We start from the raw sequence: 27,188 nt of genomic DNA, 5'->3' as shown, positions 1-27,188 counted from the left end.
AATTGTTAATAGATAAACAACCAAGCCTGAAATTTGACTATCTATATATTTATTCACAAACAATTGCTAATGAAAGTATTGGTTTGTTTGGAAAGTATATAGTGCTTTTTGAGAGAAATAAAAGAAACTGTTTTAAAACTAAAAATATACTTTTATTCTATTACGTATGCACCATTGTTATTAATGACATGTTTCTATCTACGGGGAAGCTTCATGATATCCTCTTCATAGAACTTTCCAGTTTTTCGCAGGAAAAACTGGAAAGTATAGAGCCTAGATATACATAAGGCTAATTATAAAATTAGCCTTAATTTAACCTGATAAATAATCCAGCACATCATTTAGAAATAATACGTTTTAATTTATTTAAAAAAAAAGCTTTGAGTACCTTTGAATTTAACAGTGTAAAAACAGTATGGTCTCCTGTCGTTGTTGCACGCCATTTAAGTATTTCAGAAATAAACTGATATTTTCTGGCTGTATCACTATCGTCATCAACAATGCCAACATCTCGTCCCTGGGCAGAAGCTAAACGAACTCCTTGTACCATATTTCCTACCATAACTGAGGCTGGTCCAACTTCTGAAACAAGTAATTTTTAATTTACACATTTACAAATAATAAATAAATATCCATTTACAAAAAGATTAATGCTAGATTATATCAGGCTATAATTAATGCTATTATTAGTAATTTGACCTTGAGGTAGGCAGCTAATGCCTACCTCTAGGCCAAATTATTTAACAGTAGTAAACAGTAGCATTAATATAGAGCCTGATATAATCTAGCAATCATTTGGAATTAATCTTAAAATATCTTTTTTTTTGTATTATACAACAGTTAATATATTTCAAGATGATAATTTAACCATATTTATCATTTTAATTCAAAATGGTAATGATTTCATGAAGAAGAATTACTAAACGACAGAATTGGCAAATTTTTTCCCACAAGTATTTCAAAACAAACTATGAAATTTAATAAATTCACTTCAAATGTCACAATAAGAATAAATTATAAAAATACTTTCTAACTACAATAATTTTTAATGTAAATACATAAGCGCACAGAAATATAAATAAAAAGTTACCAAACTTAAAATTTTCAATCATCATTGGCTTGGTGCTAAATTAATAAAAGCTCACTTTTAATGTAATATGTGCAGCAATCAAAGCTGTATTGAAGTGATTTCTGCTATTTGATTTAATAAAATTTATTAATGAGAACAATTGCTTACAATTATATGTTAACCGAACATTGTTAAAACTGTTTCTACTATTTCCAAAAATTTGAATGAATTGTGCAATGAATACCATTTTATTAAATCATATGTCTCTGTGTCCTTATAGTATAGTATTTAAAATGCCTACTCAGACTTATTTTATTAACAGGACATATTATACAGACGTCTTTGTTCAGCAAAAGTTAAGAAAGCTTATCAGAAAAAAACAAACAGTCTTTATTTTCCACTTTAAAATAAATCCAAATAGACATTTTAAATAGAATACCACTTTAATCAACTAATTTCATCTCTAAGTTTTTAATATTAAGTCAATTGAAGAAAGTTAAATTGAAGACTTTGAAATTGTAAATTTTACAACACAATTAAAAAGTGTAAAGCAGAATCTATTTGTTGAAACTGAGCAATCTTTTGCAAAATATTTATTTTGTGCCATTCATTACAGTAGGATATTTTTTAAAGTTTTTTTTTTTTTTAATTTTCAACATTGCATCGAAATACTTGTATACCTACAATAAAATAGTTTACTTTTATTTAGTTTTAATGTATTATAAGTTTAATACAAAACTCAAAATAATTAAAATAATATAAAATTAATAATTAGTTAAATAACAAACAACAACTGTAAATACAGCATGTTTGTACAAATATACACATCACACGAAACCTGATATTAAGCAAATATACACCCATAACTGCCGTAAATATCACGTAAACGGGAATTGTGGGTTCGAGTCTCGCTTTGAGTCGATTCTTTTCTTCCAGTTTATTCTAAATTAATTAATTAAATATTATAATTATTAATTTTAATACGAGATGTCACTTAACGCCTCACTCTAGTGCCAAATTCATTTCTAATTTATAATCACTATATCCAAATTTAGCCCGATCATTTATGGCAGTTGTGGGTGTATACAGCATGTTTCGTTTACATAACTTATTTCATCCCTGAAACACTTCCAAATTTTTATAACCAATATCAAATTTTAACATAATTTATCACTATTGTAAAATTATTAATATCTTGTTAATTAATTCATATTTTTACCTGGATGCACTTCCCTTGGTTTTGGCAGGTTTGTAACACAAGTATGTGGACACATTAATACATTGGCTGGATGAAGACTGCCTTCCAAAAACCTATGCTTGGTTTCAGAAAGATGTATTCCTCCTAATGGGGTCTGTTTATATAAATAATTAAACTTTATAAACAAACAACAAAATATTTTAATTATTTATTATCTGAATTTAAAATATTATAAAATAATTATTTAAATTAATAATTGAATGCTAGTAAAAAGTATAAATTTATTTTATGTTATTCAACAATGAACTAAAAGTAATAAAATAAAAAATTGACACAGAATTTCCAGAGAGGTATTGCAATTTTTACTATACTATTAAATAAAGATAAATTAAACAGGGTACTTAAATTTATAAATAATTTACATTTATAAAATAACAAAATGATTATGATTCACAAGACTATATCAGACATTTCTGAATATGCCTAATAATTGTATTTAGAATGGTTATACTTGATAAAATTTTTGTCAATGAAGTGAAATTAAAATTATCAGCTAATATTCATAACAAAAATTATTAAATATATTCAATCATACAACATACATGGTGCCACCTGACACACAAATTTTATCTCTAATAACTCAACTAAAAAAATGTTCAACAATAATTATCTAATTTACAAATTTAATCCCTTCTGTAATATCTATCTATAATTTAACTAATTTTTGCTTCTTAAGCAACAAGAAAGATTTTTGAATCCAGATAATCATTGAATTCTTGCTCAGCCACTTTTTCTCTATCAGAACTTACAATGTTCAGAATGATTTTTTTTCGTTATTTTATTTCTTAATTACTTATAGATAACAATATCAAGACGTCTAAAAGATAATTCAGCTTTTATTTAGTACAAATATTTGCTATAGCTGCTATAAAACAGTATTTAACATTGTTTTATAGTAATCATTGCCTTAATGTAGGAATAATAGTAAACAAAAATTAGCCCAATAATAAATGGTTATTACGAAAGTAATTTTATATCTCAAATTTAAAATATTTTTACAGCAACTGAAACAAAAGAAAACTTCATGACCAAAATATTTATAAGATAAAATCATCACATTCTGAATTCTCTAAAGAATATACAAGTCATGTTAAATATAAAATTTATACTTGAAGTATTTATGGTGCAAATGACATTAAAAAAAATTTTTTTTTGGTACTGACGTAACACATTGTTCTAGAAATCGTCCTCTTTTTTAAAATAAAAATTTGGTACATCCTAATAATGATTATTATTATTATTTTTCAATTCTAATTATCAAATATGTAGTACAGTCTGAGGTACAGTACATTTTCCTGTTTTTATATAACATTTTATTAACTTTGAAGTTTTTCTTCTGACCAACAAAATTCTTCGAGTGCCTTTCGAGTATCTCTTACATACTATTGATGTAAACTACACTGTTAGATCCCAGCACACGATAATAGTTTTATGTTCATAGACATAACAAAATATATTGCATATTTCAATAACATTTTATCATGAAATATGTTAACTTACTGATAATACATTTAATGGAAATTGTTCTAATTTAGTATAATTCATTATACAAAATTTCTGTAAAATCTTCCAATATCAACCAACTCTTATATTCCTAAATAAATGTATAGTTCTGTCTATGATCTGTTATAATATCAATAGTGTTCTACTAAAATAAACCAGTTTAAGTATTAGTAATTATTCTATAACATTTCAAATTAAGTTTAATAATAGTATAAAACTGCCCATTAATTGTTAGATATATACATACTTTTGGTAAATAATTAGGTGGAACCAGAGCTAAACAGTAGATACCAACTTGATGTATACTATCGACTGCTTGTAAAACTCTGCTCATCCATTGAAAGCTCTGAAATTATAAATTATATATTAAACATTTTTTATTTTAAAATATTCAAACAGTCTTCTTTAATAAAATTTATTTATACTTCTTCCTCTGTACAGTCGGGTCTTTGTTCAGCAATTACACATATTCTTTCATCTCTAAGAACTCTAATAGAAAATACTGCAATTCTGTAATAATAGGAATTCTTTATTTTCATTCACATAATTTAAAATAGTAAAATAGAATCATAAATTAATAATATTTAGCTTGTAATTATAAAAAAATTATAGTCGTAAAAACTGTATTACACAATTCAATTATTTTCTTTCCTATAAGGAAAGAAATTGAAAAATTAACTTATTAAATATACTTCTTAATCGTTTAAAACTGAAAATACTAGTAATTAATAAAAAAAATAATACAAATTTCTACAGGAATCTGTAAATCTGTTGTAAGTGCTATTGAACTCGCACATTTAAATTTTTTTATAGAATAATTAATATATAAAGTAAAAAAAAAAACCTAAAAATACAATAACTCTCTCTTCAGTACTACCATTTTGTTTTTTAAAATAAGCCTGAGTGTTATCTTTAATTTTTGCTAATTTATAATACTAAATTCCTAACTATATAAGTAAAATAATGCAATTTTTCAAATATGAAGTTTTTAACGCTTCAAAACATGTTTATTTTATGAAGAATACAGTTATCTAAACATCTGAATACTTCAAATTCTTTTCACATGAAACTTAAAAGTTAGAAACTAGTATTAAGAATTTTGAAAATAAAAAATTATTGACTATATTAGCCCATACAATAAAGCCGAAACCCCCAATAGCAACTATAGCATAAACCATGCCTAAAGACCCTCCCAAAAACATTTAAAAGCCAAAGTTTGAGGGGGGAAACATTTTTCTAAAAAGTACACAAATGTTTAATAGTTAAACATAAGTGAGACTTTAAGTAACAATAGTTAAACCAGTGAGACTTTAAAAATTTATATACAGTCAAACCTGTTTTTATGCGGTCTTTTTTGTGCAATTTTTTATTTGCACTTTTTTTTTTGTGCGGTATAGTTGGCGACTAGTCTCGTGCGATTTGTCATGTCTCACGTTGACTTATTATAGCTAAATAAGCTTATTATAGCATAAATGAACTTATTATAGTAATATTATTGCATGAATATGCGAAAAATGAAATAATTTATTTTTTAAGTCAACAAAACACCACCTGGACAAAAATATGTAAAACAGACAATAGACAAGACGATGCAGTCAAGTGCTGACATCTGTTGTCAATAAATTCTACGTCTGTTTTAATTACGTTAATTAAACTTTCAAAGTGCTTTCACATTCCTGGACCATTAAGATAAGATTCATTTCAAAGCGTAAATTGAAGGTGATGTATTATTTACGTATTTTCTAAATCAGATTCCAAAAGGTTTGGCGAGATTCCAAGTAGTTGCCAAGCCTTGTCATGATTTCATTTAAAAAAGCAATTCCTAGTTATTTCGTAAGGTTTTGAGCTATTTTCTATGTGAGACTTTTTTTATGCGGTCCCTATTGACCGCATAAAAAAATATTTTTTTAATTGTGTTGCGAAAACTATTTTTTATAGCAACTCGTGAAGTTTCACACAATTTTTTTTATGCGTTTTTTTATGCGGTCCCTATCCACCACATAAAAACAGGTTTGACTGTATTATCTAAAAATCCTGTGTTTCTGAAATGTATATACATACAGTTTACTTCTTGCTTCCCACTGTTCCAATACTCATGAATTCCAACATATATCATATGTAACTAATTGCATGAAGTACAAACTTTGCTGCTAACTCTTCAATTCACTAAATACAGATGCACATCATGATCAGTGACTAATGATGTCATGTATGCTTTCAATGTTACTGCATGTCAGTAATAGTTCACAAACAGACAACAAACTTGTGTTACAATTTTAATTTTGGATGCTTTTTCCATAGTAAAACATCTATTTATTGTTCATTCATGTATAAAAAACACAGTTCAGTCTTGTGTAAGTCAGAACAATACTTCTTAAACATTTCTGAAGGAATTTTTCAATCTTAGAAATTACAACAATGCAAAATTTATATCTTTAAACCAGAAAAATTCATTTTAGAAATTAATTTCTGGCTTATTAATGTTAATAGAATTTAATTAATGTATTTTTAAATTATTAAATATTACCTAAAGTAAGTCATTTGCTATTGAAATATTTATTTATTTACTCTAGTAGCATTCTTATAAATTATTCACATGCTTTGCTGTTATTTTATTTCAGTTCTAATTTATTTCAAGATTCTGAAACTGAATGAAAATAATTTTCAAATAGAGTAAAAAAGTAAGTTTAGAATTAAGTTTTTATGCATACATATTAATATGGGAAATTTTCCAATTAATAAATTTGAGGGGTGTGAATATTTTGAGTGTTTAATGTAAGAAGAATTCTATACATGAACAACAACAGATGATCAGTCATGACTACAAGTATAAAATGCATTTAAAAAACTTATTTAATAAAGCATGGAAAAACCAAACATGCATGACATTTGTTTAATTTATTCACACATTCGTTGTATGCTGTTTATAATGGCACTGCAATCTGTTGTACTCAAGGCATTGTTAACAGAAATTAGCCAAGGCTCACACAAATGCTTATCAAGAAGTAAAGGAATGCTAAGCCTCAAACTTTGGTTTCTAATTAACAGGCATTAGCTTTTAATGTCATAAATCTGTATATAGGGAATAAAAACTCAAACTGTTTTTAATAAGAAAAATAAAATTAAAACATTGACGTAAGTGTAAATTTTCATCAAAAGTAGTCCAATTGCTGAGAAATTATAGAATCTGGTAACCCATCTAGTGTCACTTCAAAACCATTCGTAATTAATGAAGATAGTGTCTTCAACCTTTCCGTAAAACCAATATTTTGAATATAGTCTGCCACAACACGAATTTGAAATAAAGAAAATTTTATCAGAAAAGTTTGAAATTTGTTCATTATACAGCATAATAAATCCTATATGTTTGTATATTGCATTTCCAGGGATTAATTCAAATTATTAATACATCTGGCTAAGTAAAATTTGATCATCATGTTTATTAACGTATAATTTTCAACATTTTTCTGTAGAAACAAAGAAAAATTTTTAATTTTTATATTTGAATAAATTCTAAATAATATAAACAACTTTTCATTCATATAATACTACCATTAAAATAACAAACTAAATTAATAGATAAATCAAAACATGATTAATGTTCAAATAATCAGAAAGTTTCTCACTAAATAAATACAATTATATTTTGCTGGATATTAAAAATAGAAACTAATAAGTTTTGCTTCAAGTTTTTCAATAACGTTATAATTTTAAAAAAATGTATTTATTAGATTTTCTGTAAATAAATGCATCATAAATTACAATGAATAAAAATTCTTCTAATTACCTTCCTCTATAAATAAATTTCATTGGTTCCACAGCAAGGACGGTTGCTATTATATCATCTGTGTTATGTTTTCGACCACTCACTTGCATTAATCCGTCTAATGTGCCACAAACAAACATAAGACCTCCCTAAGAAAGAAAACAATTTTTTAAATTTATTTTCATATTAAACTCAAATCAGAAAGTTATATAATATGAAAAATAATAAATTAATAGTAAATTTCACATTTGCAAAGTTTTACATGAAACTACATTTAGTTCACTATTAAAAAGGTGCTGTTTATCTTTATAAATCTACAAAAATAAACATTCAAAAACCTGATTCTTAGATTAATGCCAAACTACTGCCTGATGTAATCCAGAAATCATTTGGCTTATATAAATATATTGTAAAAATATAGATTTCATTGTTATAGAGCTTAAAAATCATTAAATGAAAAAAATAAATACTCAAGAAATTCAAGTTTTCTTATTCCAATTGTCCTCACTTCCAATGAGTAATTAATAATACATCTACATCACAATACAGCTAATGATAATACTAATTTCAATTATTTATGAATTACTGTTATTGTTTTTGAAAAAGAAAAAGAAATATATATTTTCTTAACAATAAGGGCATTTAATGCTACCTGTAAAATAAACAAATTCAAACTTAAATATTTAATATGACTAAGGATTTGTTCTAACAAACAGAATTTCCAAATTATTCTAGAAAGAAGTTACATATAAATTTTGTATACGTTTTCAAAAATCATTCTTTTTATTTATAGCTTTAACAAAAAATAAATTAATATAATAAAAATTAAAATTAGAAAGATGCTACGACCTTTAATGGACAAATGCAAATTTCAACCAACTACTTAAGCAGGACATGATAAAATGTTCAACTTGCATGATAGAACACATTAATAATGAATACATAGAATACATAAATTCTGAAATGTCTGATTTTTGGGATGAAATTGCATAGCTTATGTAGTAAACTAAGTTGAATGAAGATGTAGACAACAAATAGAAAAATATTTAATTCTTACAGTAAATTATTAAATCAATGTTGATTTTATTAACTTAAATATACAAATGAAGAAAAATGTTACAAGTGATACCAATGAGAATATACACATTGGCAAAAGTTGTAATATGTCAAATACAGTAAACTCCCGATTATCCGTGTGCGGATTATCCAGTTTGTGGATTATCCATGCATGAATTTAATTTTAAAAAAATAATTATGTGTATGTATTTTTTAAATAGTTGCTCACTTTCATGTTTACATATCCTATAAGTGTGCACATGTTCGTATTTAGATGTTTAAATTATTAAAAGGATTCTTGCAAACAAACCAAAATCACAGATTTTCTTAATAATAATGAGCATTATTAATATTAAAATAATTGTCTGCCTTAGAAATGTATAATATGTAGTATTTTAGAAATAAATACTGTAATTATAGTTTGGATTATCCATGTTTTTCGATCATCCGTGCCACCTCTCCCCACTATTAGCCCGGATAATCGGGAGTTTACTGTATTTTCAATTAAATTAATACAAGTCAAATTAGAAAGATTTTTGAAATGATTTTCATTTGGAACTTGCAATTCCATTAAAAAATAAAAAGAATTTTTTGTTGAGAAAAACTTTACAAGTAGAATTTTATACCCTCTTTTAATGTAATAATTAGTATGTAAATTTTCATTCTAGCAATTAAGGGACTTGGTGGAAAAATGGTATATCCACATTAGAAAGTTTTAAAGAAAAACAAGGACTGGGTTCAATTCACCAACACTTTAATATGCAATGTTTTATGAATATCGCTGTACAACTTATGGGACATGCACTAATTAATTGAACTGTGAAAGTTTCTTAGAAGATGGATTGATGACATACCAATCCAAATTTGTTAATAGCAAGGTTGCAACCAAAGTTTTCATCTCTAAAATGTGAATGTCAAATGTTGAGTGCCTCTTACAAGATAGCGGCACTCGACATTCATGCTTTAGAGAGAAAAACTTCGGCCGCAACCTCACTAATAATTCATTTTTGTAGTTTTGTTGGATGTGCGATTTAACCACAAAGTTCCTCAATTCATTTTTATATGAAAAATATGATGGCATTTCTGTTATAAATAATAACTAATAAATACAAATATTAAAATATTTGAAATAAGTGCATAATACTATATATAAGTTACACTGATCATGTAAATTGTTTTTTCATTAATAAATTTGAAGAAACATATGACAAATAATGAAAATTTATTGGTATTATAAATTGTTTGTATATTCCGAATAACTCAAAATAAATTTATAGTATTTTATTTTTATTTATTTACTTTGTATAAAAGAAGAGAAAATTAATAATAAATTATAAAATTTATAAACTTACAGGTCCCATAAAGCCTAATAATCCTGAACGAATAAAGACTTGATCACTAAAGGGATGTCCATCTGGATAAAGTGGCTGTGTCTGAAACAATAAAATTTTAATATTTATTACAAAACTGATATTTGTAGAAACACATGAAAGACAGTAATATAATATGATGAGTACCTTGAAATACATACAAAATAAATAATAAGAAATTATTATAACATTAAATAAATTAAAACGACATACTATGCACACGTGTTAAATAATTATAATTAATTGAATAATTAATTACACTCAAACCTGTTTTTGTGTGGTCTATTTTTGTGCGATTTTTTATGTGCGCAATTATTTTTGTGCAGTATACCAATTTGATTGAAATTCATATACCGCACACAAAAAATCACACAAAACAAATCGCACAAAAATAAACCGCACAAAAACAGGTTTGAGTGTATAATTATTTAATTAAATAAAAAATTATTATTATTAAATGAAACAATAACAAAACTAATACATTTTATTTTATATTATAATTAAAAAACATGATAATTTTGTACAATAATTTTTATAATTATTGATTGTTAATATTAAATTATAACATCTTGGTTTTTAATAAAATGTTTAACATTACCTTAAAAACTGTGTTTGTGAGACCCTGTAATCCCCAATAAGAAGAACCTGTTGCATTGCTACTAACACATATTTCACCCACCTCATCTGTTTTGCATAGATATGGCGGGCCATTGATTTTTACAACTGCTACCACAGCTAATAAAAAAAATTATTTTCATCAATAAATGATAAATAAATTTCATAAACAATAATAATTTAAATACAACTAAATATCACTAATTTTTTAAAGTCATAATGTCATGATTTTAAAAATTCATCATTATAATTTGGAACTAGAAATTAGCCATTGGTGTCATCTCATTTTCAAATTAATTAGAAATGATTAAATTCAGTTAAAATCTCTAAAAGAAAATAATTCAAAGAATAATTTGAACAATTGGTATAATGAGCAGATAAGTTATAGCATCTAAGTAACTAACTGTCTTAATTAATTCTCTACAGCTGAAATGAAATCATAATTCTTTCCTTCCAGATATTCAAAACTAATCATTAATGGCTAATACATAGTTACAGTTTGAAACTAGCAATAATTAATTTTCAAAACTTTTAGAAATGACCTAAAAATATGAGAAGATATTTGGCTTATAATTTGTTTATTAATAATGGTTTACCTCCAGGCATAATTTGGCCACAGTCTTGTAATGTTAAAGACGTTAAACTGTTTTCTTGATCGACACGTATAACTCCAAAACTAAGAGCTGACATAGATAAAACCCCTCTTCCACTAGCACCTGTACCTGTTCTTCCAGGCCTAACGAAATTTTGTAGGAAAAGAAAAAAATAATAATAGAATATACTTTTATTCTATTTAAAAAATATAAATATTGGTTTAACTTACTAACTTAAATTTAACCAAAACATCAATTACCTTCTGATAGCAACTGTTAAAGCTTCAGACGAACTTGCACAAGGACACACGGCATCCGGTGAAAGCCCACGACTATGAAAAACACTAACAAACTGATCACAAGAAGATAATGACCCTAAAAAAGTTTTTTAAATTATATATCAAATAATTTTCCAATGACATATATTATTATTATTAATATAAGAATCATCTAATTGTAATATATTAAATATAATTAGTAATGGTAATTTTTAACCACTCAGTTAATAAAAGTAATCATCAGATAGATTTGCTACTATTATTGAAAAATATTAGCAATTATTGATTAATTAATTTAATGAATAATGATTACATTTAAGAATATTTACAAAAGAATGATTCAAAAAGAAATGTAAATTCTACAGTTCATGCATACTGGACAACAAGTGTATGTGTACTTGTTGCCCTACAAAAAACGCTTTCACATTTCACTGAATTTGTTATTTTTGTTTAACATTTGTTTTTTCCCTGTAAAATGAAATCAAAAGTTGTCAGGATGATTGCTGATGCCATCAAAAGGAAAGAATATCTTACTAAATACTGACTACTTTAATGACTTCCTGATGAACTAAAATGCTATTACATATATTTGTTTTCACACCTTGTGTCACAGGAAGATGTTGATTTTTTTTTATGTTAATGTTTCAGGCTTCAGAGTACTTTTAAATTTTTTGTTTAATCCATTTCATTTAGTTTACATTAAAAAATATATACCGTATTTTACGAACTATAAGATGCTACAGACTATAAGACGCACCTTAATTTTTAAGCAATTTTTTTTAAAAAAATACCTATAAGACGCTACGGACTATAAGATGCACCTGAATTTTGGAGGCAATTTTTCAAAGAAAAAAGTGCGACTTATAGTCCGTAAAATACGGTATATATATAAGCTATAGAAATATTGTATTCAATAAAGTAAAAATATCTATTATTTCTCTTTCCAGTACAGCTTTTCTGTAAATCATAATTCTGCACTAAACTTTTTCACAGATGTGTGTGTGTGTAGGTACATTATATGCATAATAACATAATAATAATATATGTTATGAAATGCAAGAAACCAACTAATTTTCATAATTTCTCTATGTTATATTCTAGAACAGTCAGGAAAGTAACATGCAAAACTACAAACACTAGTCATAAAATGACATACAATACATACTAAACAACAAAACTGCTATATATTTATACAATAAAATCTGTTTATCCAATCTGAATGCAATCTAATTAATAAATATTCTTCACATTCTGATTATTTTTGAATTTTTATAACAAACTGCTTAAAATTCAAAATTATTCTGTTCTCATTTTAATTACTTCATAATTTAGTAATTACCATTTGGATACATTAATTTTCTTAATGAAAGCAAACTGTTCACTTGAAATTTGTTCCCTTTTGTTTTATATATTTGTTGTGAAGTGAATTTGTTATTAATTTGCTTAATATATTTAATGATAAAATGAGAATTTAACTATTACATAACATTTGAATTTATATCATTCTCGTATGAAATCTCTCGTAATTGTATATAACATGACAGGAACATCTAAAATTATAATCATTAATATGACATGTTAAGTTTCCATATTATACTTTAATACTAATAGATAATAACTGTTCTTAGCTTTAATTTTTAAATCTTAATTTAATTTTAAATAAATTTGATTCTGTTCAGTGATTACATCAAAATTAAAATAATAAAAAGATACAACTAAACGCTCTATTTAATTTTAATTCATCTACTATATTACAGTAAAACCTGAATAAACCAGAATGGCATGGTACCAAATTATTTTATTCATTTTAGCAAGTTTCCATTTTAAACAGGTTTCAGTATTTTTTCCTTTTTATCTTTAAACTACACCAGATATGTTTATTTTTTTATAGTAAAAGTAAAAATCACTTTTACATGTACTGTATAAAGAAATTTTATTACTAAGCTTAATCCAAATGAATCCAAAGTGATTCCAACTAAAAATGGGAGTATTCAAATGTAAGAATTGAGAACTACTCGATTGCAAAAAGTTCTCATTGTTCCTAAGAACTTGTGCTATATACTTGAATATGAGTCATAGCAAACAAAACAATTCAAATTTCAAAAACTACTGTCTTGATTTGCTGTCAGAAATTCTAATTGCATTACAACAACACGGACCAAGTAATTCTGTGATCTGACTTCTCCAATCTCTGTAATTATCAACTTATTTTCAAATACTTGGTACTATTTAGTTATTCTTGGTACTATTCTATACAGATCAAATAGGTAACACCATGTTATCTTAGTCTCATTGTTTTCACAAATTACATTCATTTCTTGTTCTCAAGAACTCGTTTGGTTCTCGAAAATTCTTGATTATTAAAAATATTTGATTCCGCTCCTAGTTAATTCCAACAAAGACTAAGAGTGGCATTGGAGGAGAAAGTCCAATTTCTCCAATGTCCTGCACAGCTTCACCACCATTTTTCTGTAAGACTTGGCTGGCATATATGCAAAGTGCATCTGACTTTGTATACAGGGCTATGCTGGCCAAGTCTTATAGAAAAACAAAGACTAGTATTAACAAAAACATTGTGCCTGTATATCCTCTTGTCACGTGCCCTTCATTTTTCTAACAGCATTCAAAATTGTTCTCGTAATACAGTTTGTCACGTTCTGTGGTAATGGTTATACTTGGAGACAGTTTTACTTATCTGCCTAACCAGTGAAATATTGACTTTCTGCTTTATCCAGGTTATGCTACATTCTTTGTACCCAAAAGCCTCTTCTGTTTCCATATTGAACAGATTTCCAGCTTTTAGTAATATTTAAGATTCAACATAGAAAACTGCTCCATTCCAAAGAATTTTTTCCATTTTAGGCAGGTTTCCATTTTATTCAGTTCTATTTTAGACAAGTTTTACTGTAATTATAAGAACAGTAAATAAATAAAAATCTTATAAAAATTTAAATTTACTGTTTTTTTTTATTTATTAATACATTTTGATGTATCAAGGATAATTACTTATACTTTTTCCTTTTTTTGACTTGAAGATTCAGTTTTATTCTTTCTTTTCCCATCTTCTCAATTAATAAATACACCAAGATATTTTAATAATAGCGAGGATGAGGCCAAAATTTTAAATGTGAAAACGTGTACGTCGGACGTTTGGTGCCACTTTCCTGTAAGCCTAGAAGTTTGACAATGGCATTTGGAAAGTCAGTGGAATCATGCTCGACATTTCAAATGCCATTGTCAAACTTCTAGGCTTACAGGAAAGCAGCGCCGAACGTCCGACGTATACATTTTCGCGTTTAAAACTTCAGCCTCAACCTCGCTAATTAAAAACAAAAACAGAAAATTTAAATTTATATAAGATTTGCTGATCAAATAAAAATTTCAAATGATTTCATTTTCTCTCTATAATTGCAAGATAAAGTAGAACTTTTAGAAAAACTTTTTATATATTAAAATCTACATAGAAAATAGATCCAAACTGTGACTACATAAGAGGATTCTCTTATTTAGTAACCATCACGATTTAAAATGTTTTAAGCTCCGATAACAAAATGTATGACTTTAGGCAGAGTAAGATTTAATAAAATAGATATTAATTTTAAATTTTGTTTTATCTTTCTGAAAAAGTGCCATTAAAACTGGAAAATGCTAAGGAAATTTTATAGTAATTACAAAAATATTCTAATAAAGATTGCATATTTTCAGTTATGTCCTTTGTTGATCATAAACAATAAGTGGTAGCCAATTACTTTTGAGTAATGCTGAAATAAGAATAACCTGATTATTAATAATGATTTATTTTTCATTATTCCTGTTTATTTTAGCATGTGCATTATGTAACATTAAATCTGGCACTGCTTAAGTTATCTTGAGGCCCAAACATTTCTGCCGACATTGTCAGCCTAAGTTATCTCGAGACCAATGCATTTTTGTCAGTTTTATCATCCCAGAGTTATCAAAATTTGTTAACCTCTTATTGTTATGAGGTCAACAAATTTTTAAAAATATAGTATTAACTGTAATATACTCTGCACACTGATATTATTGTATAATTATATTTATAATTCAGCTCATTTCAAATAAAACAAATTAATTTGCGCAATATTTAATTTAAACTAAACTTACATGGATTTGATCCATCTGCCACCAGTAATAAACGAAGAGAGCTCAAATTAACATCTTTATGATCTTTAGTTGCCAATAAACCCCAATGCAAATCACGAGACTTACAAACTGCAACACTAGCTGAAAAAAGAAGAAAAATAATTAAATTTTTAAATGAACTGAATATTACATAAAATTATTTACAGTTCTATTTTTCTTTTATTCAAAATAAATAAATAAGATTACACTTAATGGAAATTCTGGTTTCATTGATTATATTTAAAGGGGAAAAAAACATTAAAACAAAAACCTGTGTAACTTGAAGATTTATTAATTATAATTATTATTAATCATGTTAGTAATATTAATTATATCTTTTATGTTTTGGGACCTAATTCTGATAACATTAACCAACTGAATACAATATCTGTGATTACATTAAATGGAGTCGACTGTATATTTTAAAGCCTTTCTTTCATAACACTTAAAATAATCTATACAATAACAATGTATTAATAATATTGTCAATTAAATTCAAAACAATAACAAATGTCTAATATGTACTTCATTCGACAGCTTTGAACAACTCATTGCTGAAATGATTTTATTATTATGTTATGTAAAAAAAACACTTCACTTGTCTCCAATAATAAACAAATCAAACTATTCTTGAAACTTAGTATTATTATACAATCTAATCATTTTAAAAATTTTCTGTCAGGATTATGATAAACTCTGTTTAAATTGTTCAAACAGAAGTCATTCACATAAGAATAAGAACTGTTATCAATCATCTTATCTGGTAACCTACAGAATAAATTTTAACCACCAAAATCAGCTAGTTAATTTAGTTGGCAGTTTATCTTAAAGATTCATTATACTTGTGCAATTTACACTCAAGAGTATAAAGATTAAATTCTGTAGATTAAAATGTATTGTTCTTGACACAGTTTAGTGAAATGAAGTTGAATGTTCAACTTCATGTCACTAAACTAGAAACAGTGCATGAAAACTCAGCAACAGTCAACTCGGCAACAAAACTTATTTTGAAAATAATACACAGAATACTTTTAATCCATCATCACTGGGAGCAGAGGTATACCAGATTATGGAATTTTTGGACTTTGAAGTTCGGACATCATTAGCTTTCTATCTTTTTATTCAATAATTTCAATCGTATTTAAAAACAAATTTTATTAATTTATGAAATTATTTTTTCCAAGTATAACAGATAATACTAACTACAATATTGCAATAAAAATTTACGAACTAATATTTTTAATATACTCATCACAAATTCTGTACTCGACATGGATGGATATAAAGCGGAAACAGTAATGAACATTCATCTTTTCTGATCTGAATTTCCTATCTTGATTAAATATAAATATTTACTTCAAAATACTTAAAAGTCACAAATATCTACAGATTTTTAGATTTCTTCCAATTAAACTTCATATATTAAAAATAAAACAGTGCAAAATTAAAATTAGAAAAGAATTACAAAGTTTTAAATTTAAAAAAATTAAGAAATGTACCAAAATAACAAATATTAGTTACTATATTAATTATGACTAAAATGTAGTAATTGTGTGCATCTTATATATTAAATATTACTTTAACTTACAAGAAAATTATGATTATTCTTGAAATAAATTTTACATGAAATGTTATACACGTAATTTCTGTCACCAAACTCAACTATTGCCAAGTTGGCCATGTTTGATCAAAAACATTTATACTTGAATGTCTAGCAAAGTGAACAATAGTGAATTTAATGCAACTCTCATGAACTTAGCTGTCGCAGTGCCATGCTGCTGTTGGACTGTAAACCAACTCTAAATAATTATTTTTACAATTACAATGTTCTTAACTAGAGTTCTTACCTTTAAATTTGGTTATCATAAGCATCCAAGATGCAGGATTGATTTTCATTAAAGAATATGGAATAAATATAACATGCATTCCATTTAAAACACTCTGCAATGGAAACAATTTATTATTTTAATATATGCTAATTATATTTGTCACTATATATTTTTGAATTTTCTGTAAAAATATATAAGAAAAAAACTTCAAATATAAGCATCTTAAATTTAAGTGCCTTTAAAAAATAATATAAAGGAAGAAATGTAATATAATTATGTTTCTTCATTTTTTGGAAAAGTATTACATTACCATCATAACAAATTAAACCCAAAAACTCACAAATAAAACCTGAGATTTATACAACACAACTGAATACATAGTTGAAATCTTTAGATAAACTTGTAAGTTATTTTATATGCTGATATCTTATAATTTGTTACAAACTTCTATATGATTCACATCTATGGATCTAGATCCAAGCCTTTATTTAATTTAATTTTTTTTATTAATCCACAATCACATGCAGTTATTTTTTTCACACGATTATCCTGCACATAATTGCTGTTCCTTGAATGAGACAACTCTGAAAAATCTTTTCTGCATGTGCCAAATTTCAACAAAATATGAGATACTGTTTTGTTTACAGAATAATGTCATTGACCAAGGTTCCATAGGAAGCTAGCTCTTAAAACTTTATATCATGTGCTAGTGTGAAATGATTTCAGCTGGAAATAAATAATGGGAGGGTTGAGGTGTTTCTCAGAGAGACCAGAAAATAATTTTTCTATATTTTTCAGGCATAAAATAAAGCTGTGAAAACATTTAAATTGTTGAAGGTCACAGTGTCCCATATTATCTTATGGAGATAAGTCTTCAAGGTAGCAATTTGCAGACCACCATATTGTTACTTCATGCACAGCTGATAAATATCCATGATGTCTTACTAACGTCTTGCAACAATTGTAAGAGGACTCCACAATGTCAGATTACTGAAAATGACATCAAAGCACCTTATGCATGTGATTGTGTTCAGGGTTCCTACTTAGATTTTTGTTTTAATTTCCATGACTTTCTATGACTAACTTTGTACAAATTCCCTGACCCTCACATCCCTTACAGTATGGCCCATTGACAAAATAAAACAGCATTTGACTTACTACGCACATATGTTTTGCTTCTCCACCATTTTAATTAGTTATTTTTTCTAATTAACAATTATATATTTTTTACTTGAAATATTTTTACAACTACTTTCGACAAATTATAGATTGTCTTCTTCAGGCATAGAATAATAGAATCTTAATGGAACCTTACAATTTAAAATATATATTAATGTATTAAAATATACATTTATTTGCCATTTGGAACACATTAACATATATTTTAAATTGTAAGGTCCCATTAAGATTCCATTATTCTATACCTGAAGAAGATAATCTGTAATTTGTTGAAAGTACTTCTAGTAGTATTTTAAGTAAAAAAATAACAACATTAATAGACAGTATTAATATTTTTCTTATATCTGCCAAATTATTAAAATTAAAAATAAAATGTTTTATTAAAATTCTGTTATTAATTCTATTATTTATCTATTATAATAATAATAATAACTTTATTTGCAAAGAGAAAATTTCCCTATAAGGGGGTAGTACAAGTACAAGTGTTACTTAAAGAATTAGTTTACATATTATAAATACGCATTACATATTTATGTAACGATTATTATCCAACATGATTTATTACAAAACACTGTTAATACCTTTAAGATAAAATATTATAAAGGATTTGCCTAAACGAACAACAACAAATTATTAGGTGTTATCAAGAATTTTTTCAGTGATTTTAACAAAGTAGTTATAAATTTTGTAGGCATCCTTTCTGCTGATGGAATTTAGATTAATTTTAAAGTCAAGAAGTGATCCATCGTTGCATATTCTTATAATGTCATATTGTTCACGCAGTTTGGTTAGTGCTTGGCAATTTTGGAGTAGATGGAGCATAGAAAAGTCATCAGATTGGCATAATTGGCAGTAAGTGTTCGAAAAATTTATATATGTACTATTAACAAAGAGAGTATTTGTTGAGACGTAGCTGCATTATCAGACGTTTTACGTTTAGATCGGTTGGTTGCCACATATAGGGTTGAAAAGAGGGAATATTGAATATGTTAATATACCAAGGATGGTAGTTGCTTTGATTTAGAGAGAGTTGGTCTCTAATAATAGATTGGGATATAGCCGAATTTAGCAGAAGATTACAGGCGAATTTCCAATCTTGGATCGTGTCGGTGAACAGTAGTTCTGATATACCAAAAGAGTTTAGAATTCTTCGAAATTTATAATGCCAGAGCTGCCTGTTTTTCTCGTTATTGCACTGCTTTACCATTTCTTGATATAAAAATTCTGTGTTATCGTCACTTTTGTATTTAAGTCTGTAGTAAAATTTTATAATACGTTTTAATAAATGGGGAAAGGTTCAAGTGTGACTTGTCTCGTGACGGATAGCGTATCCAGATATTGTATTTTCAAGATGGAATAACTTTCGGAGGAAGTAAATATGCAGAGTTTCGAGGTTGTATAAATAATCCAGTCCCCATACTGGACTTGCATAGTAAATAATAGGATTTACAATGGTGTTGTAGAGTTTAAAATGGATATTCAAATTTGACGTTTTCATTGTTGCACATAGAAATAATAGATTATCAATTGCTTGTTTAACTTTAGTACTTAATTTTGATATTTGGGTTTTAAAGGTCAAATTCCAATCAAACACAACTCCTAGATATGTGACTTCGTTGACTATTTGCAGTGGAGTATTTTCATGATAAATTTTTGTGTCTTTATTAGATAATTTGTTGTTCTTACGAAAAATTACTATATTAGTTTTAGTCGGGTTTATTTCCAAGTAGATTGAATTAAGATAAAGGTTGAGTTGATTAATCTTGCGTTGAAGTGATATTTTATTTGGGGCTAGTATAACTAGATCGTCGGCAAAGAGGATGTAGTGAAATGTTCGATTTTTTATTTCAATGCCTTCGGAAGGATTGTTAAAAAGATGGTCGATGCCCAATAAATAGAAATTAAATAGGTAAGGTGACAAGGGGTCACCCTGGAGCACTCCACGAGAAAGAATTAATGAAGGAGAAATCGTATTGCCTTGTTTAATTTTAACGGAATAATTTGAGTAAAGCTTATTTATGGCAGATGTAAATTTAGCACTAGCACCACAGGCTTTTAAGTTATTTATCAGTAATGGAGTGTAGACTGAATCGAAGGCTTTTTTTATGTCGATGAATGCAGCATAAACTTTCCTATGTTTTTTTGTAAGATAAAGCTGAATTATCATTAGTAGAATAAAGATGGCTGATTCAGTTCCTTTATTTTTTGAAAAGGCATATTGGAATTTAGCTTCTAAATCGTTGACTTTAGTCCATTGTTGGAATTTGGTTGTTAACATTGAAGTAAAACATTTTCTTATTGTAGACAGCAGTGCTATAGGTCTATAGTTGTTAGGGGAAGACTTGTCACCCCTTTTATATAGCATAGTAAGAATAACTGTGTTCCAAGAGTCAGGAAAGGAAGTTGCTTTATACATATTATTAAAAATATTAAGTAGTTTTAATCTGGAACTATTAGGTAGCATTTTTAGAAATTTATTAGGAATGTTATCATGACCTGGGGTTGAATTGGTTTTTATTTTTTGAATTGCTTCGTTTAAATCATCAATTGAAAAGTCAGCATCCAGGTGTTCGTTGTATGCCTGTGTGTTTAATATTGTTGGTGGATCTAAGTGAATCATTGAAAATCATTGGTAGAAATTTTTCCAAGTGTCGAAGTCAATGATTGGTGAATTTTCGCTTATGCTAGGTTTAAATCGATATCTTCTTACTGTAGTCCAAAATAATTTGTTGTCTTTGTTATATTTAATTAAGTTTAATTCAAGCTTCTTGAAGTAATTTTTCTTTTTTGTCTTAATTAGGTTGTTATAAGCTCGTTTGGCATCTTTATAGTTGTTAAAATTGATGTCGTTAGAGTTTAATCTGAATATTTTTAGTTTAGCCTTTTTTTCCATTCTCTTTTTATAACAGTCAAAGTCAAACCAGCCCTTTCTAAATCCATGGTTAAGTTTTCTTTTACCATTATTCAGAACAATGTAGTCATTCATTATATTAATCATTAACCTGTATAAATCTTCGCTATTGTTTTCTATTACAGTCGGGATGTCGCCAAATCGGTTTTCAATTTCTTTAGAGTACCTGCAAGTTTTGTATTGTACACGTTGATTTTTGGATGGTAATTTGTCAGAGTTTTTTGTCGAGAATAATAGAAATTTTACCATTGTGGGGAAGTGATCGGAGATATCAAAGTTAATAACGTTGAAGTCCATGCAGCAATCTAGCAATAATTCCAAACAAATCGTGAAGTCAATCGTTGATTTTCCTGTATGTGTTAAACAAGTAAATTCTGCTGGTATATCAGTTTCAATGCGACCATTGATTATATACATTTTAAGATTCGTTATTGTTTCTATTAATTTTTGCCCCAGTCTGTTTAGGTGTTTATCTTTCGAGAAGCGAATATTTTGTATCAATGGATTAGTACCTTTATATTTGGAGTCCATTCTGTTGGCTATTCTTGCATTGAAATCACCCAATATTATGGAGTAAGGAGTCATGTATTGCCAAGTCTCGATGTGTTTACATATTTCATTCAAAGTTGTTATATCGTCTGGTGGAATATAAGCAAGTATTAAATTTATTAGATTATTTTTGATATTTGCAAGCATAGGTTTATTGATTTGAATAAGAAGCAAAATAAAATTCTTAGATTTTTTTGTTTGTAGTATTTTACAGACACCTTTTTTTAATAGTAAACAGAGGCCTCCATTTGGACGGCCTGGTCCAATAGGTTTATTTGCCATTACTGATTCGATTATAAATTTCTCGAAAAATTTTGACTTGTAGACCAATTCTGAGGTTAACCAGGTTTCAGTGATAGCCAAGATGTCTGGTTCATATTTAGATGTAAAAGCATCAATTTGAGGTATTTTATGTTTGAGGCCCTGACTATTCCAATTAATAACAATAAGGCATTGGCTGTTAGAATGTGATTTGCGAACTCGAAATTTGTCTTGTTTGTTAATTTGTCATTTAGTTGTATCTGTTCTTGACGATGGAAGGAAAGTGTCTGCCTGTACCAGTTTTCCAGTGGTTAAATTATAGGTCAGCTTTTCATGGTTGATTAGTAAAACATCATTCCGCAGTTTAACCTGAGGATATTGTTTACGTAGTTCGTAAAAAGTTGGTAGTAAGAATTTCCGTCTAGCTCTTGAATTATTAGTTAAGTCCGGTGATATTTGTAAATTATTCCATTCTTCTAACAAATTTTGTTGTTTTTTCCGTATAATAGTAGTAAAAATACGGTCTCTAATTTGATTATTGCGGAGAGTGATTCTTAATGTTATGTTGGGCATTTTAGACAGTTGAATTACCTCTAGTATATCTTCTTGAGCTATATTTTGTAGATTTAAGGAAGAAGTAATAAAATTATGTATTTCTGCTCTTGAAGTAGTTTTATGGTTTGGATAATTATACATGATAATGTTATTATAGCGATGTTCGTTAATTAACGAGTCCATTTTGAATTGAATGCAATCATTGTTAGTTTGTAACTTATCTACCTGTTGTTTTAAGTTTGTTATTTGTTCCTCCATTTTTATCTGATGATCCTTCGTTTCATGGATATTTTCATGAATAATTTCTAGATCTTGTTTTATCTTAACCATTTGTCTAAAGAGTTTGTCATTAGCAGAATTAATCAGTTCCGATATTTTGTTCCATAACACTGAAGTAGAGGTGTCTGGAAGGTTGTCCGGTTTAGTAGAAGGATAATAGTCAGACTTGGTAGACTCACCTGAAATGTTATTTACACTTATTTGCGATGAATTTAAGTTGGAATTCATTTCGTCGCTAGGTTCTTCATGAAGGTTTTTTTCAGAGTTGAAGTTAAAGTCCATTATCGTCCTAGAGTTTGACGGAAGAGGTTGGTCTTTCTTGGTATCCGGTTTGGCACAATTTATTGGAGGTCTTCCCCGCTTAGGTGGAGAGCGTTGCATGTTTGTTAATGATGTAATTATTGAAGTATTAATCTTAGTAAGTTACAAATTTACACTTATAACGTTAATAGAAAGTCAAAAACGTTTGTATCTTAGGCTTAGTATGGATGACCAGGAGCACAAGAAAAAACGCCAGCAGCCTCGACAGATGAACACACCCCCCTTTTTCCATGACTTTCTATGACTAACTTTGTACAAATTCCCTGACCCTCACATCCCTTACAGTATGGTCCATTGACAAAATAAAACAGCATTTGACTTACTACGCACATATGTTTTGCTTCTCCACCATTTTAATTAGTTATTTTTTCTAATTAACAATTATATATTTTTTACTTGGAATATTTTTACAACTACCTTCGACAAATTATAGATTGTCTTCTTCAGGCATAGAATAATAGAATCTTAATGGAACCTTACAATTTAAAATATATATTAATGTATTAAAATATACATTTATTTGCCATTTGGAACACATTAACATATATTTTAAATTGTAAAGTCCCATTAAGATTCCATTATTCTATACCTGAAGAAGACAATCTGTAATTTGTTGAAAGTACTTGTAGTAGTATTTTAAGTAAAAAAAATAACAACATTGATAGACAGTATTAATATTTTTCTTATATCTGCCAAATTATTAAAATTAAAAATAAAATGTTTTATTAAAATTCTGTTATTAATTCTATTATTTATCTATTATTAAAATCTGTTATGTTATTAATCACAACCATAAATCTAAATTGCTTTGAAAAAAAACAATTATTTTTTATTATTCATTAACAAATTCTATATAATCCAAGTACAAAAGTATATATTTATTAAATTTATTTCTTAATAAATTTCCTGAGCTTTATAAAATATTAATAAACTGGAAAAAAAATCAGAAAGTGTTTTGTTACTCAATCAAAATTATTAAAATAAAAAATTATATTATTACCATGTAAATTATTTATCATTTTGTGTATTTTGTAAATTTTTTGAAAAATTTTGTGTAAGCTTGAGAGAATTTTTGGGTCCTGAAAATATTCTGCATCCCTTTTCATAAGTTCTATTGCATCACATTACTTCTTGCTACCTGCAGATGAACTTAGTCAAGCATATTGTCAGCAAAAAATCAACAGGGCAGCCAACAAAGCAAATTCCCTGACATTCCATGACTTTTTCTGAATACTAATGAAAATCCCCGACTTTCCAGGTACATAGGAACCCTGTGTTCCAATAAAGAAAAATTATACGCAATCGCATGCATAAGATAGCAATTTTCTGCAGTGGTTTCGGAGGCCTGTGATAAAGCAGAAAAAAATTTTCTTCAACCAAAACTTTTACACATTTAGATGGATAACATGTAGCATAAGAATATAATGAAAGAACAGCTAAGTAAATGAATTTCTTGAAAAACGCTTGTGATGACCTAGTAGGTGTGGAAAAATTGCTGCTACAATACATGGTTGCAAGTTAATTAAAACTTGCTCTAAGGTTACACAATTATCATTTCATCAGTAACCATAAAGTTTGTTCTTAGACTTTGATACAACTATGGACATTTCATCTCATTTTATTTTCATCTTTTAATATTGCCTCCGTTAATGTCATGCAAATTCTAGCCTTACTGATGCTTTTTATGCCTGGTAATCTTTAATGCAGACTCCTACACATGCTACTAATGTAAAACTTCTGTCCCTACCAATCAGAAGACCAAACAGGATCTGTATCTCCTAATTGATTGAGCATCATCATCATCTCTTTCATTTTTTTTTATTAATAAATATAATGTGAACTGAAAAGTTACTGCAGTCACAAATTTGCTGAAAAGAAACTTTTTTTTATTAAATCATATGCCTCTGTGTCCTTATCTTATAGTGTATTATTTAAAATCTCTACTCGGACTTATTTTATTAACAGGGCGTATTATACCGACATCTTTGTTTGGCAAAAGTTAAGAAAGCTTATCAGAGAAAACAAATAGTCTTTGTTTTTCAGACATTTTAAATAATATACTTTTTTTAAATCAGCTTTTCTGCATTTAGTCTTATGAAGTACACATAAAGTCTGAATCCTAGTACTTCTTTGTTCATACTCGTATATTGCAATCTTCTACTGCTCTCTATCTAGACTCTTAAGTTTAGCAATCAGACTGTTTAAATAATCAAGGCAGTTTTTAGCCAAATAGATTATCTTATAAAATCCAACCTCTCTTGTTGCTCTCATCTGTCTATTGTAAATAATAACGCTCTTACAGTATCACTTTAAAAAGTTGCAATTTTATTTTTAAAAGATTTAGTTGAAGAGCCATTATACTGAGGATTATTGTAGATTTTCTACAAATTTTAACAAAAAATAAACATCCTTATCAACCATTTGGTCTATTTGTAAACGTAAATTCATATTATTATTATTGTTGTTGTTGTTTTAGAGTTGTTGACTCTTACAAAGTGTTCATACTGAATTTTTTCTTCTAAATCACCTTAAGATCATATACATAATTAAATTTTTGACAGTTTCTCGTTATACTTTTCAAAAATTCATGCTCTACAAATTCCATAATTTCTGTAACACTCCCAAAATGGGCAAACCTATTAGAATTTCTTTCATTTGTATTTATGTTTGTTTCTATTTATATATCTTTTATCTATTTTAAACTTTGAAGTGTTAAATAAGAATGTTTGTAAACAAAAAAGAATTTTGGATAATCTTAAGAATTAAATTCATCCAGAATTCCTCATGGGTCAGAAGCATTAGTAATATATTGTAAATCTTTTTAAATTTATTTTAAAATAAATTTGATACTTTAGATTTACACTACTTTTGAGTTTTTTCTTAATGTTCAATTGTAGAACTGAAAATGAGAACAAAACATTTTGATATTTAATGCTTTCATACTAAAAGAACTTAAAATTTTTTTAGTAAGTTAAGTTGTAGCAATAGAGATTATAGCAGGAAATAAACATAATTAGTTAAGAATAGCCTTTAATTTGAGAATATTATGAGATTGTAATTATTTTATTATACTAAAATTTATTGTAATTTTAATATAAATAAATTTAAAATATTTATAAATAGTCAATACTTACAGTTAGAATACTATGCCAAAGTCCAACTTCTCTCTTAAAATCCAAAACACATACCATTACTTCTCCTAAAAAGTAATAAAGTATTAAACAAATAATTTATCTTCAATGTATCTAAAGCACAATAAGTTTACGAAATAAATAAAATTATATTGCAAAATTATTAAAACATACAACGTGTGCAAAAGCCTGAGTTTCTTAATTAATCAATTATGTCTAACTAACTGGGTTATTTTTGGGCTGTAATAAGAATGATTAAACCAATAAATGTGGTCTACAGATAATAAAAGATAGTGACCTATCTATCTGATTTTAAAAATTATAAATTAAATTAATTAACTTTTCTGTACATTATAAATATTATCAATTGTTAATAGGTGGTCTTAGACTTCAAATAATGATAAAATTTATTTTTTTTTTTATAATATTGTTTCAAATAAGTGCAAACAGATAAATTACTTCTCAAAAAGTTAAGGGGGGAACTATAAACTGATTCTATTTATTATTACAGTAAATTATTTA

At 27.0% G+C, this 27,188-nt stretch overlaps 1 protein-coding gene across 5 annotated transcripts in view; it reads right to left on the bottom strand.

Moving 5' to 3' along the window:
• Positions 1–27,188, bottom strand: part of DIP2 (disco-interacting protein 2) — a 98,853-nt gene that overhangs the window by 23,398 nt on the left and 48,267 nt on the right. For 4 of the 5 annotated variants that reach the window (XM_067267548.1, XM_067267551.1, XM_067267550.1 and 1 more), the window contains exons 15-26: positions 26,670–26,734; positions 17,499–17,592; positions 15,634–15,753; positions 11,491–11,605; positions 11,234–11,373; positions 10,621–10,757; positions 10,005–10,085; positions 7,618–7,745; positions 4,256–4,340; positions 4,078–4,176; positions 2,289–2,421; positions 389–582 (exon numbers count right to left, since the gene is read on the bottom strand). In XM_067267548.1, coding sequence (XP_067123649.1) covers positions 389–582; positions 2,289–2,421; positions 4,078–4,176; positions 4,256–4,340; positions 7,618–7,745; positions 10,005–10,085; positions 10,621–10,757; positions 11,234–11,373; positions 11,491–11,605; positions 15,634–15,753; positions 17,499–17,592; positions 26,670–26,734 — 1,391 coding nt within the window. The remainder of the gene's footprint in view (positions 1–388; positions 583–2,288; positions 2,422–4,077; positions 4,177–4,255; positions 4,341–7,617; positions 7,746–10,004; positions 10,086–10,620; positions 10,758–11,233; positions 11,374–11,490; positions 11,606–15,633; positions 15,754–17,498; positions 17,593–26,669; positions 26,735–27,188) is intronic. The other variant, XM_067267549.1, reaches the window with a different exon arrangement.

The sequence above is a fragment of the Centruroides vittatus genome, unplaced genomic scaffold (assembly GCF_030686945.1).
Source record: "Centruroides vittatus isolate TY-2023 unplaced genomic scaffold, ASM3068694v2 contig_3060, whole genome shotgun sequence".
In the NCBI taxonomy this organism is placed as follows: Eukaryota; Metazoa; Arthropoda; class Arachnida; order Scorpiones; family Buthidae; genus Centruroides; species Centruroides vittatus.
Note: the sequence above shows the minus strand (reverse complement) of the source record. Positions and strands in the feature narration are given on the sequence as shown.